The sequence below is a fragment of the Amblyomma maculatum genome, chromosome 2, assembly GCF_055883805.1.
Source record: "Amblyomma maculatum isolate TAMU_Amacu chromosome 2, ASM5588380v1, whole genome shotgun sequence".
Taxonomy (NCBI): domain Eukaryota; kingdom Metazoa; phylum Arthropoda; class Arachnida; order Ixodida; family Ixodidae; genus Amblyomma; species Amblyomma maculatum.
This window is the reverse complement of record NC_139345.1, coordinates 61,136,356-61,154,591: the sequence shown is the minus strand read 5'-3', so window position 1 is coordinate 61,154,591 and position 18,236 is coordinate 61,136,356. Positions and strand designations below refer to the sequence as shown.

The 18,236-nt window shown below is 44.2% G+C and overlaps 1 protein-coding gene across 1 annotated transcript in view; it reads left to right on the top strand.

Annotated features, from left to right (window-relative positions):
- CCT3 (chaperonin containing TCP1 subunit 3) overlaps positions 1 to 18,236 on the top strand; it is a 32,330-nt gene that overhangs the window by 12,766 nt on the left and 1,328 nt on the right. Inside the window, exons 6-16 of the mRNA XM_084594278.1 lie at positions 752 to 872; positions 969 to 1,049; positions 1,507 to 1,612; positions 1,714 to 1,796; positions 2,534 to 2,600; positions 3,575 to 3,707; positions 5,124 to 5,205; positions 6,700 to 6,798; positions 7,258 to 7,444; positions 9,070 to 9,210; positions 9,809 to 9,940. Of these exons, the coding sequence (XP_084450404.1) occupies positions 752 to 872; positions 969 to 1,049; positions 1,507 to 1,612; positions 1,714 to 1,796; positions 2,534 to 2,600; positions 3,575 to 3,707; positions 5,124 to 5,205; positions 6,700 to 6,798; positions 7,258 to 7,444; positions 9,070 to 9,210; positions 9,809 to 9,940 (1,232 nt within the window). The remainder of the gene's footprint in view (positions 1 to 751; positions 873 to 968; positions 1,050 to 1,506; positions 1,613 to 1,713; positions 1,797 to 2,533; positions 2,601 to 3,574; positions 3,708 to 5,123; positions 5,206 to 6,699; positions 6,799 to 7,257; positions 7,445 to 9,069; positions 9,211 to 9,808; positions 9,941 to 18,236) is intronic.

Genomic DNA, 18,236 nt, shown 5'->3' with positions numbered 1-18,236 from the left:
GAACAGTACGCTCCAATGCGCTGGCAATGCGCCGGCCCCGGCCGGCGCATTCCGGCGATTGAGCGATGCGCCGAGAGGCGGCGCCACCCGTTCAGCTGTCCGGTCCCTATAACCATTATTGAAAGAAAAAAAATATACAACTTAGAAAAAGTACTAGTGTTTGCAATGGACTGCAGGCAGCTGTCTGTGGCTGAAAGATGTCAGTCATTAGGAGCCGTTCGTGTGTATGTGCACCCATATTTCAGAACAGTAAGTGCTTTTGTTGCAGCTGTGAAAGGGACATTGTACAAGAGCTTTTTTTTATGTAGCATTTATACATCATTCTTAGTGTTCTATCTTCCTAGCACATAATAAGGAAGTGGTCCTGCACGGTATGATTATTTCCTTTAATATAGCGTGCTCTTGCAAAATGCTATTAGGGCATATTTTCTTAATCCTGTTGCTTGAAACAACATTTTTTTTTAAATCAGAACATTTTATTAAAAAAGTCTATGCAAACCTTGGTGTGCGAATGTCATTTTATTGTGCAAGCACTTGTCCAGCCACCCTACACCGAGCAAGAAAATTTTCGATCTTGTGGCTGAGCCCAATTGTCACAACAATGTTTTGCAGTCCTACTCTGTCTTAAAATCTTTTTTTAGATAGATCACTGCATTTGTCGTGAAAAGTGTCTCGTCTTAACGACAATGTAAAATACCTGCCAGTACTGTTTCATGCATTCCATTTCATTGGTTCCTTCTGCTTGTTTCAGCTGGTGAGCTGCTAAATGCTGCACTCCCATTCTTGGACCAGAACATGCATCCCACTGTCATCATCAGCGCTTATCGTCAGGCACTTGATGACATTATCACTATCCTGAAGGAGAAGGTCAGGTAAGAAGGAACTTAGTGCTGTGCTGTATATAGTACCATTGTTTCTTTTTTCTGTTTTTTTTTTTAACTGAGGTTTTTATTCACTCAATTTTTCAGTGTTCCAGTCGATGTGAACAACCAGGAGCAGATGACAGAGATTATTCAGAGCTGCATTGGAACGAAGTTCATTAGCAAATGGTATGAATGCGTTTTCTCTTTCTCTCACTGTCCTCTGTTGCTCTTGGAAGGGAGGGGGGAATGCTCCACTGCACTGATGTTCCTTTAAGGAAGCAAAAAAAAAAAAAAAAAGATTAATCGAACTTGTTTTATGTTTTTTGGGATGGGCACAGGGCGGCACAGGGGCATGTTTCACTGTATTAGAACATATTACAGTCTGTGATTTGAAGTAAGCTTCCTCACTGTGCGAAAGCGAAAAGCGTGTTCCGATGGATAATTTGCATTCAGATCCTGAGTTCTGACAGGATTGCAACTGCATGGTCCCTAGACTTCCTAGACATCTTGCCCCTTTGTGGATAGGAAGAGCTGTTCCAGATAATTGTTTAGAGTTCAGCAGAAGAAATGTGGCCTTCCTTTTTTTTTCGTTATGATGTGTGCAACTTTTCGAGAAATGTAATTTGAAAACTATCGTCCTCAGGAGTGACCTGGCATGCAAGATTGCCCTTGATGCCGTGAAGACCGTCTGCATTGAGGAGGGTGGGCGCAAGGAGATCGACATCAAGCGTTATGCTAAGGTGGAGAAGGTGGGTGTTGCTTGCTCCAGCCTGCTACAAGGAGAGTAATGGCTGCATTCTATAGTGCTTGACAAGGAGCTATACGGCGCATGCATATTTCCAATTGCCAGGTTCCTGGAGGTGCCATTGAAGATTCTTGTGTTCTCCGGGGGGTTATGCTGAACAAGGATGTTACTCACCCGCGAATGAAAAGGTGAGTGGCCTCGAAGGTTCTTTCTCATAGAGCTTGTTTGGTGCCAAGGCACACTGGATTAAAAGATAAAAGAATCGATTTATGTTGGTGTCAGAATTTGCAGCATTATGCTTTGGCATTTTGTTGGGTTGCCCTGAAGGCCGCTACATCTAGTCGTCATGCTATCCAGTGATCTTATGTTCACCTGTATTTGTGCGATAGGTATTTCAGGAAGCACTCTTCATACCGACCTCCTCTTGTGAAATGAGCCTCTGAGCTTAAAAGTGGTGTAACATTTCTCATACATTCAGAGGAGAGCCAAACGTGTTTGTTTCTGAGCTGTGTAGTGGGTTTCTAAGATACAAGTCACAAGTTTCTGAGATTTGGAGCACAGGCAATGCGGGGTGAGCCACACTCTCAAGGAAATTCGATTTGGAAAGAGATGTTCGCCTGTATGATTCTACATGCACAGAAATACTCTAGACACCTTTGAAATTCCTTTGCCTTGCTCTTTGGTTGCAGTGTTATATGCATGGCACTTCAATTTTTTTTTCCCTCGGGTTTCTACTGTAAATTATTCTAATTTCCTTGGGACTTCGCATATTACAGTGTGAGCTAGGTTCCTCTGCACGGTGTGCAGCACGGGTAAAATTGATGATGCTTAATTTGCTAGAAATTTCTAGCCCGTTTCTTTGCATGCGTAACCTTTCGAGGCTTGAACAGTTCTGATTTTTTTTTTTTTCTTTTTTGCATTCCAGGAGGATTGAAAAACCTCGAATCGTGCTCCTCGATTGCAACCTTGAGTACAAGAAGGGTGAAAGCCAGGTGAGCCTCCCTCCTCTTTTTTGAAGGAGTTGTGCAGCGTAGTTGATATGCATTGCACATTAAGGCATCTCCCCTTCACTGTCAGCATGCAGTTGCTCACTGACTGGGCTCTTACACATTGCTCCGAATTACAGGCCTGTTTCATTGGCAAAAAGTATTTGAACAGTCCTGTCTAGCTCTGGACTTTTGAACTAAGGTGGTAATGTTTGTGTTACCTATAAAAAGCTTAGATTAGGTTATATCAAGGACTATGGTCAAGTTTTTTGTTTTTTGTTTTTATTTATTAAGTTAAAAGCACTCTTGCAATTTGAACGAAGAATAACAAGCACAATGAGATGCATCCTTTGCTTTTGTGTCCTGTGATATGTTGCTGAACTGTAGTGGTGATAAGTACAGGGGATACCGAAAAGAAAAATGTAATGTTGTAAGGCTTCCAGAAAGCTTAGTGGCATCTTTATATAGCAGCAGGTAATCATTCCTTTAATGTGCGCAAAATATTGCAGTATTTGCGCAGGTAAACTGCGTTGGTAGTTTACCAAGTAGCCTTGTTGGGCCATTTGATGCCAGCAGCAGAATAGAGGCTGGAACTGCTTTGTGGTGTAAATATCTCTTAAGTGCTTGTTTACTTGAAATTATTGCACATTGAGCAGAGACTGTGTTTTTTGAACACCTCTCTAGTGTGTTACAAAAGCAATGCAGATGCACGCTAAAGCAAGTTACTTTGGATACAGGGGCACACCAAGCTTTGCTGTGGCAAAAGCAGCTATCGTGCAAGACCAACTGCCGAGTCAGAAGTTATGTTGCTAGAGCAAAAGCGTTCTTATTGGTCATGTGTATCTATGTAATTGCGTAGTCAAGTTTTTCTTGTCTTAGCTTATGAAACCAGTTCTTTTTGCCTCTATATCCGAGTATGTCTACAGTCAAACTGTGCAGTGCTGCTTGTGTTTGTACTAAGATCTTGTGACATTTTCCAGACAAACATTGAAATACTGCGTGAAGAGGACTTTACTAAGATCTTGGAGATTGAAGAACATTACATCCAACAGATTTGCGCAGACATTATCAAGCTGAATCCTGATGTCGTAATCACTGAGAAGGGTGTGTCTGGTGAGTTGATAGTAGTTTATTTTTCGAACAAGCTTGTAGTTAACTTTCAAAGCAGGCTGCAAAGAAAAGTGGGCTTCGTCCTGAGTGCCTGAGCTTATTGGACCTCGTCCATTGCAATGTTATGCTTATAAATCTCATTAATTTGAATTTCTGGTAATTCGAGCTGTGCGATTTGGTCTAACCTGAAGATCTATAGAAAGTAGTGCATTTAAAAAGAAAGGCCATTTGTATGAGTCATTCAGCCATAGATTATTTGCGCTACATGCCACTGTACTTGGACAGTTTGGTGCCTGGCACATAACCAGAGAAACCTCCCCCTCTTTCCTTTGTCCTCTGATGGTGTCACAGGGAGAGGCTGAGGAAAGGTGATAAAACACTTAAAACTATACCGGCACCATGTGCAGCATAGCGGATGTCTCCTCCCTGTTCGCGTGACCTCCAAGACCTGCAACTACAGTAAAAGTTGATTAATTCGGTCTCCATTAATTTGGAAGTCCAGATAATTCGAACTGTCAGTGCCAACGTAAGGCTATGCTTCAGTGTCAGGCGTTCACTGATTCTTACGTTAAGGGATGTTGCACCATTTCATTGAGACAGTCTCCCACAGGCAGGCTGCATCCAGGTATGATTGGCACATTCAGCAATCATAAAACTAGCCCTGCTAAAACCTGAATGGCAGACGGCCTCACCTTCAGGAATATGCCAACCGCTGTTTCGGTTTCGCGTCTATGATCTTTGCACCAGCACACCAGCACATGGCAGGGGTGGCTGTCAGCTGCACATGAGCCAGCAGACCATGCCTAGATGTATGTTCCTCACTTTCAGCCATTCGCTGTGAAACCTCCGCACATGCAGTGCACCTGCCTGTGAGAGGGCACCATAGGTACCACGTCGCACAGTAAAGGGTGCAGGGGTTGGAAGTGCAAAAAATAAGCATTGTTGCACTGTTCTTATCCCAAATGCTGGTGACCATTGCCCGGGTTTTGCTCCAGATAAATATATCGTGGCAAGCAGCTCTCCCAAATAGTTGCGCCGATGTGGCAGTGATTCGTTCCGCCATCGGACAACAATAAGTCCGCCTTGCGCGGCAACAGCCCATTATGTGGCCCTTTTTTTTTTTCTTGAACCAACATGTTTGGTTCATGGCCCCTTTTCCCAAGCATTTCACCCCAGAAGAGCCGAGCACCAGGCCGGGGGAAATCTTGTACCCATTGGAAACCGGTGGGTACCCGGCGGTACTGGGGATCGAAACCCGTACCTCCCGAATGCGAGGCGGATGCTCAGTTTTGTGGGGTCATTCAGTAATTCAGATATATTTTTTGGTCTCTCGAAGCTTGCATTAAAGAGCTCGTACTGTAATGCAAAGTTTTTTTTCTAGGATTGTGCCATGATGTACGTTTGTTCTGATTTTATCAGATTTAGCCCAGCACTATCTCATGAAGGCCAACATTTCATGCGTGAGACGTGTGCGCAAGACTGACAATAACAGGATAGCCCGGTAAGTGTGAACATTTCATTGCCTCTTTTTAATCATAATATGCAATTAAACCTCAGTGTACATAACAACGAAATACTCTATGGGTGTAAATGAAGCATTTTGGTTTTGACAATTTTGTGCCCATATAATGAAAATTTTACCCTTTCAATGTATCGAAATTTCTTTGCTGCCCCAAATTGAACCAGCGGAAAAATGGTGCTGCGAGCGCGAAAGGTTGAGTGAAGTGCATACATGAAGGAGAGTGCATGTCCGACGTAAATGGGGTTGGGGGCGAAATGCATAAATTTAGAGGCTCGCCACCTGCAGCACCATCTGGGGCAATACGAGTGAGGCATCACGAGCATCTACACAACGCGCAGCCAGCACTTCTGTGTGCCTGGACTGTCCTTGTTGCATATTATTTTATATTTTTGGGGGGTTGCCTCACCACAATATATGTCCTTGTTGAAAGCTGTGGGCACAAAATATGGTGTAAAGTAGTAGGGCAAAGTGAGCGCTATCATGCCTCTGGTAAGTCGTGGATCGTTATGCAGCGACCTTTGAGTGCCATGCCCCAGCATGCTTGGGCAAGCTTCGTACACAATGACAGTTGCGTGCGAGTGTACTCCTGTTGCATCTTGCACTCACTCCTTACAACCCTTGAGTGTACTCAGGTTTGCTAAAACTTGGGTTTTTGCATACTTTCATAGGAAATGACAGGAGATGCTGTTGCGTTTACTTTAAAAGGGAGAATTGATGTCCACATCAGCATCAGCAATTTGCGGCAGTCAGTTTTACTTAATCTTTCCTTTTCAAACATGATGATCTATGCATGTGGGCGACCGTAGTGTTACCTGAACAATGCCAAAAGTAAGGAACCATTGATGAATTGGATGCTGATGAAAGTTAAAGGGAAGAAGCTGGTGTCCATAGCAGTTTTGCAAGTGATGAAGGTCACAATGATCTGCACGCTTCAGAAACGAAAATATATAGTTTTGCATCTGTGAGTGTATTTTTGTCTGGAAGAAATGCTCAGTTATGGTCAGAAACGTGCCACACATTGTCTGCCATCCCCTACAGACCTTGGTATTGCACTCCTATACCCCCGGACAACCTTCTCTGGCTATGCAGTCAAGGCTTCGGGGGCAGAGCTTTTGTTACGGTGTTATTACACCCGCCATTCTGGCATTTACGGCTTTGGTTTCAGTCCGACCAAAATATTTTATTTTTTTGTTTTCTCGATTTCTGGGGACAAACGGTTGACCTCGTCTTTTGGCTGTTCAAGGGAATTATTTTTCCTCGTCATAGATAAAAAGGCTTGCCAGCAATTACACCTTTTTTTGTGGTGGTTGTTACAAAATTTATACGGCACTGAATGAAACATGGAAAAGGGCCAGAAAGAGTGCTTTTTTTTTTTTTTCCTTCAAAGTTACTTGGATATGTTGGATAGCATTCTAGTACACTCCTTTTGAGGCGAAAACTGTGAGCACTTAGTTCGCCATCCCTTTCTTGCAGTGTATGTGGAGCAACGATTGCCAACCGCACGGACGAGCTTCGTGAGGAGGATGTGGGCACGAAGGCTGGCCTCTTCGAGATCAAGAAGATTGGTGAAGAGTGCGTAGATGCCATTCCTTTCCTGCTTCTGTGTCTCACCTCCTGTGCCACTGAACTAGCCACTCTTTTGGTGCCCTCAAAAGCAGTCTCACTTCTAATCTTGCTGTCACTTCCTGTGCTTCATTGATTTTAATGGCTACCAACAGATTGGCTGAGCTGTAAATGGCACAAATGGCAGCCCCGCAAATGTAAAAACATTACAAATTATGTTTTAAATGGAACAGTTTGGCTGGCAGCTGGCAGCTTTTTTAATTTTGAAAACCAATCATAAGCACAGAATTTGGATGTGCAGAGCTTCCTTCGTTCTGTTCCTCTATACTTACGTGGATGCCGCTGTAGGTGCCTTTTTCCTTGTCATTCAAACAGAAGGAGCTGACGTATTCTATTCCTTTGATAATAAAGGTCGGCACTTGTATTTCATTTGATTTGTGCAACGCAAGCTGCGCACACCTGCCGCAGGTACTACTGCTTCATTACGGAGTGCGAGGACCCCAAAGCATGCACCATTCTGCTGCGCGGTGCCTCCAAGGACGTGCTGCAGGAAGTGGAGCGCAACCTGCAGGATGCCATGGCTGTGGCACGAAACGTCCTCCTGGAACCGCACCTTGTTCCTGGTGGCGGTGCTGTTGAGATGGCAGTCGGCCACGTAAGTGCTTGTGCTGCTGCGGGGCTTTTACTACCGGACTCGAGAAGGCCTATGCTCTTCTAACTAGGGCAGGGATTCTCAAACTAGGTTCCACGAGCTCAACTTGACATGTCATGACAGAACAACATTGCGCACAACGTGCTCAAGTCTCGAAGTGTGTGGCCTACAGTTCGCAAGCATAACGGGCGGTCAGGGTGATGCTAATTGCAGAGGGTCTTGCTTAGATGAGCAGTTGTCACAGCAGGTGGCACACTGGCGACTGTCATGCAAAATTGCTAGCAACAGTGGTGTCTTATCATTGTAGAATTTGGCAGTGATTTCTTTGATATTTGTGAAAAGTTTGCATTGTAGGACTTTTTATTTCTGGCCTTACTAAATAGTTACACATGCTTCTCTTTGAACAATTGACTTTTATTTTTGTCATAGTTGGTTTTTAATTACATTTCACCTGTATATGTCACAGTTTGTTGTTTTTAATAAAACTAGATAACCAAAAATTAAGACTGTAAACATGTATTTACCATATCTATTTTCGCGCCTCTAACCACCCCCCTTTTTGCGAAGGAGAGCGCTTAGACAAGCCTGCTAGCGTACTTGTTCACTCAGTCGTCAAGTTGTCTTCCGATTCCCTACATGGCGCGCGGCGTCCTGTGGGCATCTCCACCTCGTGTTACTTGTTCCAGCGCTACGAGATAGCCGGTGGCACCGACTGCCAAAAGGCGGCCTAAAGCCACCCCCATAACTCTATCAGTGTGTTGTCACGTGGACGTGAAATAGGCGGCCATTCGACAGAGTTGGGCAGGTTCTGAAGGCATTACAGGCCTGTGTTGCTTTGTTTGGTGTCAGATGTTTGACTCCATAGCAGAGGTCGGAATGAGCTTGAAGTTCAAGAGAATGGTCATTTGAAACAACCTGAAAACACCCAACTGCCATAGTTACTTGATACTAAGCACCCCCTTTTTTTCACGATCACAATGCCGAAAGTGAGGGGGGTGCTCTTTTTCCGAAAAGCGGCCACCACGGTCAGGATTCAATCCTGCTTCCCTGTTCCCAAGGATGCGGGATCGAATCCCGGCCTCGGCGGCCGCTTTTCGGTGGGGGTGAAAAGCAAGGCGCCCGTGGGCTGTGCGATATGTGTGCACGTTAAAGAACCCCAGGTGGTCGAAATTTCCGGAGTCCTCCACTACGGCGTCTCTCATAGCCTGAGTCACTTTAGGACGCTAAACCGCACAAACCAAACCATAATTGCATTTGGCGAAAATGTTTGTTTGCCAAGTAAGAAGTAAGATGTTATTTCTCGCGCTCATCTAAACAAGTTACTGCAGCGAAAAAAAAAAAAAAAAGAGCACCCCCCTCACTTTTGGCATTTTGATCGTGGAAAAATGGGCTGCTTAGTATCAAGTAAATATAGCAGTTGGGTGTTTTCAGGTTGTTTCAAATGATGTGTTGAAGATACATAAATCACTGCACAGTATCTGCCTATGACCGCTAAATAACTTACGATTCAGTTTTTTTCTTGACGCTGTTTTAGTTTCATGAACCTTACAGCCTTTGAACATACGACTACATTTTGCTGGTGTGGTTTGTGCAATATTTCCACTGCTGCCCTCTTTTTTTTGGTGCAGTTACTTACCGAGAAGAGCAAGAGCCTCACTGGGGTGCAACAGTGGCCGTACCGTGCCCTGGCCAAGGCATTGGAGATCATCCCTGCCACCCTGATCCAGAACTGTGGTGGCAACACTATCCGAACACTTACTGCCCTCAAGGTGCGTTTGAAAAACCTCGTTTTGCTTGCCATATTGCCACAGAATTCAATCAGTAGAGTGATGGAGTTTCTTGCAATGCGACTTGAGGGCGTGTGACATATATTGGAGTTTGAGGAGGCCCGAAAGGTTCCAACTTGCACTCACCTACTGTGTGCAGAATTGGTGTAGCACGGGTGTGGCCAAAATATTACTGAGAGTGATTCTAGTGTTTGAAAATTCCTCCTGCGTTCCTTGGAGAAGATATGATGATTACTGGATGGTTAAAAAATGTTAGTGTATTGGGTAGTTTCTAAATGCTATTTGGGAAATTCCAAGCTATCAATTTTTGAATATGGATCGAATAACACTTTGCCATCCCTCCTCTCTGGGACTGTGCTTTCAACATAAGGTGTGCTACCGATCTCTGTCTTGTTGGCATCGCATTGGTGTTCGTCTGAGAAACTGAAAGAGCTTGGTACGAACAGCTTGAAAAATAAACATGTGGTCATGTGGTCAGTGGATCTAATTTTCTGCCAACCTCTAGTTCGATTACTGTTCTTACAGTCGACTTGTAAAGCTGCTTCATGGCCAGAAACTGCTTGGTTCTCTCTCCCTACAGGCAAAGCATGCTGCGGGTGAAGGCTGCAACTGGAGCATTGATGGCGAGACTGGGGAAATTGTTCCAACTGAGAAGCTGAAGGTGTGGGAGCCCTTGGTGGTCAAGCTGCAAGCATACAAGACAGCTATTGAGGTAAGGGTCTCCTCTGTTGCAGTCCTCTGTGGATGTAAGCTATTTTTCTTTTGTGTTTCCTCTGATGAGAAAGAAAGTATTTAGGGCATGAAGTGCTGTTTCGTATTGCTTTGCTGCATAAAGGCACAAAGGGAAATGAGCAGCAGTTTGCCTGGACACCGGAGACATCAGAGGAAGAACTCGCGTTGTATGACATTATTGCACTAAAGAAATTTGACTTCGTGATACATTTGGTTCCTAATATATTCGAATCATTGTTTCTATCAAAAAGTCAGAGGATCTCTTTGAAAATTTTATGCAAAAGTATAACGCCACTGGATGCAATTGTCATATGCCCATAAAAGAAACGTTCACCATATAAAACTGCACTTTCTTATCCTGCAAACGCCACTTCAAAAAAATGCACAAAGCTGTTTCGGGCGTGGCCTTAGGCACGTGCGATTGGCAGTAACCTTCGCTCTGGCAGTGCAGTGTTTTACGCAACATTGCTGCCATGCAAGCAAGCCAGCATTCAGTACTGCACTGGCTATGCGGCTAATCTAACCTGGTTGACCAGAGGCTACCGGTGGCTTTCAAAGGCTTGCTAATCACGTGCTTTGCTATTGAAGGTGTTGCAAAAACAAACAGACATCTCAATTCAAGTTTTAATTCATCTTTATTTTCAACATTTCGAAATGTTGGACTCCCTTACCTAGAGCTGTAAGGACAGCTTGACGAGGTCGGGGAGCTGGCGGCAGGCAACACAGTGTCGCCAGTATCGTAATAGAAACAATTGTACTAAATTTTAAAACAAGCGCTATAGTTGCTAGTAAATAAATTCAGCCTTTTTTGAGTGCTTGTACAATAAAAAATGAGCCAAAGTGGCAACAATGTAGTATACAAATTATACAAAAAGCCGCATTGCTGTGCACACATAGTAATGCAGCAAAATGCACACAAAATCACAATTTTAGGTTCAGTACACAGCATACCATTTCGCAGTAAGACGACAAACGCAAATCACACTAAAAACATTGAGCAGTTTTGCATGTGATTGTAATATGACTAACATTGGAAGAATACAGCTTATTTAGTATTTTAATCTCAATGACTGTACCCTCTATGAAAGACTATTGTGCCTGCTAGTAGGCCTCTTATTTTAGGCTGTGTGTCTACTTCATCTTTCCATCTACTCCATCTCAGTTCCTTGCAGCACTACCAAATGTGCCACTTGTGCAGAGGCGACGTTCCGACGCTGCAAAATGTACTGACAGTATAAACGACTGTACGAGCACACAGGCTAATGCTTTAAAGCGTGCATTTTGCAAAATGCTATTTCAAATCTAGCTTTTAGCGTTCGCTCATGTTAGATATGCTGTTTCCCAAATTTAGCATTTGCGGCTCTTGCAATGCTAAAATGGCTTTGCCAACATTACGGCGCGCTATGAAGCAGGATCCCTTACTCCAGAGGGAATCTACGTTGTTACTGGGTTTTTCAGTGCATTCATTGGTCATAAATGGTGTTTCTGTGTTTTGTTTGGCCTCATTTCACCTACAGCAACGTCCATGACTGTAAAACGATTTTATTATTGAGGGTGATGATTCTGCATCTCCTAGGCATAAAGAAGACAGTGATGTGTTGACAAGATGGGCTTCAGTCCAAAACAATTGGATGTCGGTACCAGGCTAAAGTTGTCATCGCAGCTTTGTTTGCATATGCTAAACTAAAGTTGCCTATGTTACAAACGGCGCAACATCCTGCAAAATGCTATTCCAAAACTTCCAAGCATTCTTTCAGGGTTGCTGAGGCAGCGTCTATTTGTACTCTTCTGCAACCATGTCTGCATGATGTGGTGCAAGCTGATGACACATCGCGGAGGAATGTGTTTACCGCACTCTCATGATTGGCTGAGGAGGTTTAGCTATCGCAGTGCGTCAAGTTAGTTACGGGATGGAGTATAGTGGCAAAACACCATCCACCACAGCTTAAGTGCAAAGAAGGCTGGGCCTAGCAACAGGTTGTGATTGGCGTGGCTCCAATGCACTGATAGGCAGCATGTCGCTGCATGAGGACTCTCCTTTGATGTTGACGGCCTTCAATTTTTCAGTATTGCCACTGATTATCGAATTTAAAAGTTAGCTAATTCTAGTTAATTATTTTTCTAATCATCAAGCCCTAAAATGTACATCATGTCCACCTTGCTGAACAACCCAATTGGACAGACTACAGTGAGGTCTCTCTCATAGTTCTTTAAATACTACAAGTCTGTAAACAGTAAAAGAAATCACCCGGTGTAACAGGCTATTTCGCAATCTCTTTCAAGTTCTTTGTATCTGAGATTGACTGTATAACTAACATTGCCCTTGTCTCAAAATGCCATGTTGTTACAGCCCCCCATTGCCCACCCTTGTACAAGTTGGCAATCTCTTTCCTTTGAAATGATTAACATGATTTTGGGGAGTAACGGCTGCTTCTCTTTTCACCAAGCTAATTCTTGTAACAATGCACACTCGTTAAAAACTTCACGTTGGGCTAGTTGGTAATTTCTTGTTGGAATCATTTTGTTAGCAGTAAAAACACACGGACACAAAGAACACTACACAATAGCGTGTGTCCCTTGTGTATCGTGTTCGTTCTGCCGCGTCGTTTTATCGCTAACAAAATGATTATAAAAAGCACACTCCTCCTTTTGAACATAGCAGCTGCCAAATTTTCATGGTAGGGAGAGGGCATTACAGAAACAAAGTATGTTAAGAAATCTTCAGAAAACATGTACTGTGAACAGCTGACTTTTTTGGACTCTGAGCAACTGCAAAAACGTCCAAAATCTGGCATCTCACGAAATCAAATTTTTTAGAAAAAACATTGCTGCAAAATTTTCTGGTGGTCACTATGGTGGAGGTAGAGGTCAACAGCTTTGTACCCATTCTGATGCTTGACAGTCTCTCCGCATAATGTTTACACAGACGATGGGCAGTGACCGGTCTTCAATGGCTGCACTGTCGTCGACACATCACAGGCAAATAGGAGATTGAAATCCAAATGCGATAGCGAACCCGATGGGTTTTTTGAACCATCATGCTTCACCACATTGTCCCCGCAATCCATGCGGTGAAACATTGGGACACTGCTGCTACTGGGTCACTCTGCAAAGAGCCACGCTTCTATTGTGCTCTTTTCCGTCTTGAATTTTGCTTTATTTGATCCTATTTTTGACCCCCTTGAAGCCTGAATTAATGACGCTCAACTATACTTATTACATGGAGGTTTGGCTATTGGCTGCAGTATTGCGACAAATGTGATGGAGGTCCAAAAACGTGAGCAGTCACGACATGTCGGGGGCTTGTATACATTAGTATTTGGAGCATGTCGCAGTGCCACGAAAAAGTCCAAATAATCACTCGTGTCCGAAAATCTGGGGTCGCAATTTTTGGTTGCTGACTATGTTTGTGCAAGGCATAATTTAGTTTTATGTGAAACGATTCTTTGAGCACTTGCATATTATGTTGTGCAAGTTTTTTGTGAAGAGCTCCTAATAATTTTTTCGCAAGGAAACTTGCTTAAACGTGAGCTCTTGGTTTCTCTTGACACCCGAAAATGCAACAAGAGCAAAGTTATCTCGCCTGTGACAGAGGTTGAGTTGTAAGGCTTCAAAGTAGCCACTTGTCAAATAGGATGAATAGTTTGCATGCCTGTTTCTGAAGCGACAGCTTTATAACAGCCTTGTATAGAGTAGCTATTTCTTTTTAATTTCTTTGGTAATTCTAACAAAAAAAAAAAAACGAGGCTGTAATATATACTTTAGGCTCATAACTGCAAGAAGAAAAAAAATTATGATTGCTTAAAGAAAAACTGGTAATTTCAGCACATTTTTCAGGAGTTGAATTGGGGGTTAAAGGTTAATCAAAGGGATAATGAATGGATCAGAAGTGTGGTGAGGGTTTAATGCGAAAGCCATATATGATTGGTTAATTATTGATAACCAAAAAATAGAAAATTTAAAAATAAAAAGAATATCATTATGTAAATACAAAAACGCGTTGAGTCATTGCATCATAGTCGTCAGCAGCAGCTGGATTGTACCCACTGCAGGAGGAAGGCTTCTCCCATATTCCCATATTACTCCAACTAAATTGAAAGCGATTGGTCATTGTACCATAGACCGTTGTAGCTATAAAAAATTGGTAAAATAAACGCATGCTATCACATCTACTCTAAAGTGAAGCTAAGCATCCTAATTGTTTGCTTACTTTTGCACTACACATGTGCCAAATAGTAATTTAACATGGGTCTTTAAGAAAAAAATTTTTAATTTTGAAGCTAGCAAGATGAAAATTAGTAGGCACATGTATTTCAGCATGCTGATCTCAAATATAAAATTAGTTTTTACAGAAAAAAATTTATTTTCAATCATATGCAGTTCTTTATGAGATCAGTTTTTGAGTGTTTCGGAGAAAACTGCTGCATGGATGCTCATAATCTGCATATCACTAGATTGTAGAAGGATCAAGGAGTGCAACAAGCCTAACAGCATGCTTCTGGCTCTTGTGGTTAAAAACTTATGGTCAGCCAAAATTATGGCTGAAGAACTGCAGTTTTAGTTTGAATTAATTTTAGCAGAAAAAAAATATGTATGTAGGCCACTATCTCAAACCCTTATTGCAATTATCAGCTATTTAGTTACTAAATGACACAAAAGTGATCAAAATCTGATGAGCAGAGGCCGAGATATGCTTGTCAGTAGGTTGCTATGCGAAGAAATTAGCAAAGCTGAGAGAAGTGCAAAAAACAAATTACAACATTTTTAATGCATTCGTAATGCACAATTATGCAAAAAATAGTAGAATGCAGGTTTAGAACGCCCCAGGCGAGTATTTTGCATCATGTTTTGCTTGATGGCGCCGCTTTGCAGCAGAGACAAAGCAGGCCAAGGCTGCCCACTTCCGCTCCGAGCCTGTAACTCTGCAAGAGTCCTTCTCCTGTGCTTTCTGGCTGGTTATGTGGTTTGTCTTCATTTGGAGCTCTTGAAGAATTCGTGATGCCGCCTCTTGCGTGCCAGAATTAAATCTCCTGACTGCTTCAGCGACAGCCGCTTCAGAAGAAATGAGCGAGGCATGCTTCGTCTTGGGCATCAGCGACCAAATCACTGAATGCAATGCCTCATTCGCGTTCTGTGTCTGTCCTCGCTGGCATCTGCTGAGTAGATCATTGTCAGCAAGGCGTTTGTACACTGGTAGCAGTACCTGGCTGACGTAGTCGGGCAGGTTGTACCGGTGTTTGGCTGGCTGCTCTCCCTTTGCAACGGCAGCATTATATTTGCACAAAGAGTTGATGCCGTGCGGGCACAGGCTATGGTCCGGGCACTTGTCTGTCGATGTCACATATGTGGCCATGACTGCTTGATGCATTCAAGCCATAACTGCTCAGTTTGGTTATAAAGTCTGCAGTGAGTCTACCTTTACCACTCAAGCTTTCACCATGCTCTGCTTTGTTCTTTTGCACAAGGTTCTGCTAGGCACTCCCCATTCGTTTCTGTACGTGATTCATACAGTCTGCTTTTTCAACAGGTATAAAACCATACACCTTAGCCTCTTCTACAGCACGAAAATGTTTGCTGTCCTCGTCGCAGAGCATGGCGGTGTAGCGGAGGCTGTGCCGCTCGAGGGATCGTTGAAAGAGCATCACAGCTGCTTCCACCTCCATCTGCCCAAATTTCGAACTGGTATCTTTCTGGCATACATGGTTTACTTGCCATGCATTGTACTGGGGGTCATCCTCTTTAGGTGCATTTTTGCAGCCAAGGCAGTGGTTGCACAGCACAACAAAGTCTAGCACATACCCTGAGAAGAGCTCTATGACAGCGCTCACGCCAATGTGGGATCGGTGCCCTCTCGTTATCTACGTTCCGTCAAAACAGATCGCGATATTTCCAGGGCTTCCGAAATTGAGCTCTCTGTAAAATTCCTTCACTGCTAAAGCGCAGCAGGTCAGCACACTTTCAGCAGCCAGCATTGCGGCAGGCTTCAGCTTAGACTTCAAGTGCACCTGGTAAGTCTTGTTGTGAAGGCCCCAGAGGGAGATTCCCATGGTTAAAAAAAAGGTCATTCGGGGCTGTTTTGCCGTTTCCGGTTTGTGCAGCGCGGGCAGCGAGAATATTACTTCGAACGAATTACACTTAGCACTTCCAGCCATACGTCGTGAACTCCACTCGCGCGCGACGTTGCCGCACACCGAATATTGCAAACACAACTGCACAGCAACCCCGTATTCACGGTCGCTTTTCTCTATTCTTCAGGCACAGCGTCGACGTGTATGTAGAGAGCATCGTCTGTTCTTCCGCCAGTAAACAACGAGGTCATTAGCTCTACTTCCCAGCAGAATACTTCGACAATACAGATGACACCTGCATCGAAGCAGCGGTGTTTAAAAGTCAGCTGACATCTTACACAAAATGCACAGCAGCAGTCCCACTGCGCGCTGATGCGTTCCAAAGGCCAAAATGGCGGCCTATTATGAGTGACTATGACGAGCGGACGGTTGGGTTGGGTTGGGTTAGAGGAACAATATCCTGGCCTGGCTCACTTTCACCTACTGCACACAAACACTTACACGTACATCATCATCATCGTCATCAGCCTGACTATACTCACTGCAGGGCGAAGTGGGTATAGTCAGGCTAATGATGATAATGATGTACTTGCAAGTACATCATCATTATCATGTACTTGTAAGTACAAGTGCATAGATACACGTTAACATTTTCAGCTACTATTTTGGTCGCACTAGCTTCTACCACTCTCTCAGGCGGTTCTTGGTCTTGGCCACCTCTTTGAATTGACTTGCACTATCGGAGGAGAGAGAGGTAAGAGGGTTCTAGCACAGCGTTCGCCCTCGCTCTTGATCACGTTCTACGTGATGCTGGCGGTAACAAAGGACGTTCTACGTCCGCTGCTATGGCTGCGGGTGGCGCTGGTGAACACTCTCAAGGTTCGTATACAGACAACACAAATACCCAAGCAAGTAGCAGGGGGGACAGCGGCCGATGTAGCTCAGTTGGAAGAGCACCGGACGCGATATTTGGAGGTCGTGGGTTCGGTTCCCACCATCGGCACGTTGTTTTTTCTTCTACTTTGCGTTTAATTATCTTTCCCCTAAACAGATTACATTACTAATTTCTGTGATTATCTAAGCAAACATTACAAAAAAAAAAAGACATAAAAGGACCATCCCCAACGCTTTCCTTGGCCTGGCCAACTGTTGGCTTCTTTCCTTCATGTAGTATAACGAGCACCCTCATTTCCCCTTAATTGATCTGCTTGTAGCTTACGGGGGTCTCGGTTCTGGCAGTCTTGAAGCCATAGGTAGCGTAAGAGGGTTCTAGCACAGCGTTCGCCCTCGCTCTTGATCTCGTTCTACGTGACGCTGGCGGTAACAAAGGACGTTCTACGTCCGCTGCTATGGCTGAGGGTGGCGCTGGTGAACACTCTCAAGGTTCGTATACAGACAACACAAATACCCAAGCAAGTAGCAGGGGGGACAGCGGCCGATGTAGCTCAGTTGGAAGAGCATCGGACGCGATATTCGGAGGTCGTGGGTTCGGTTCCCACCATCGGCACGTTTTTTTCTTCTACTTTGCGTTTAATTATCTTTCCCCTAAACAGATTACATTACTAATTTCTGTGATTATCTAAGCAAACATTAAAAAAAAAAGACATAAAAGGACCATCTCCAACGCTTTCCTTGGCCTGGCCGACTGTTGGCTTCTTTCCTTCACTATCGGAAGTGTCACATATACTGAAGCCAAGCGCCTGTGGGAGTGTAGTGCCCTTTGTCGGCTCGGCGCTGGTGTTAGGGCCGCACAGTCGAGAACCAGGTGGTCGATTGTCTCCTCGCTCACTGCGCACACTCTGCACACCGTACTTCGCACACCAGCTTCGTAGCGCTGGCGATAGACCAGAGTTCGGAGGACTCTGGCTTGTGCCTCAAAGAGGAGGCTGCTAGAGATATCATTGTCATAGAAGGGTTCCGCACAAACCTCTTGTTTGTGTTCTCTGCAGAGCTTAAGTGTGTACTTTCCCTCCATGGCCTCCTTCCAGCGCTCAGTTTCTACCTGCCGTCTTAGTGGCGCCACACTCTGCACACCGTACTTCGCACACCAGCTTTGTAGCGCTGGCGATAGACCAGAGTTCGGAGGACTCTGGCTTGTGCCTCAAAGAGGAGGCTGCTAGAGATATCATTGTCATAGAAGGGTTCCGCACAAACCTCTTGTTTGTGTTCTCTGCAGAGCTTAAGTGTGTACTTTCCCTCCATGGCCTC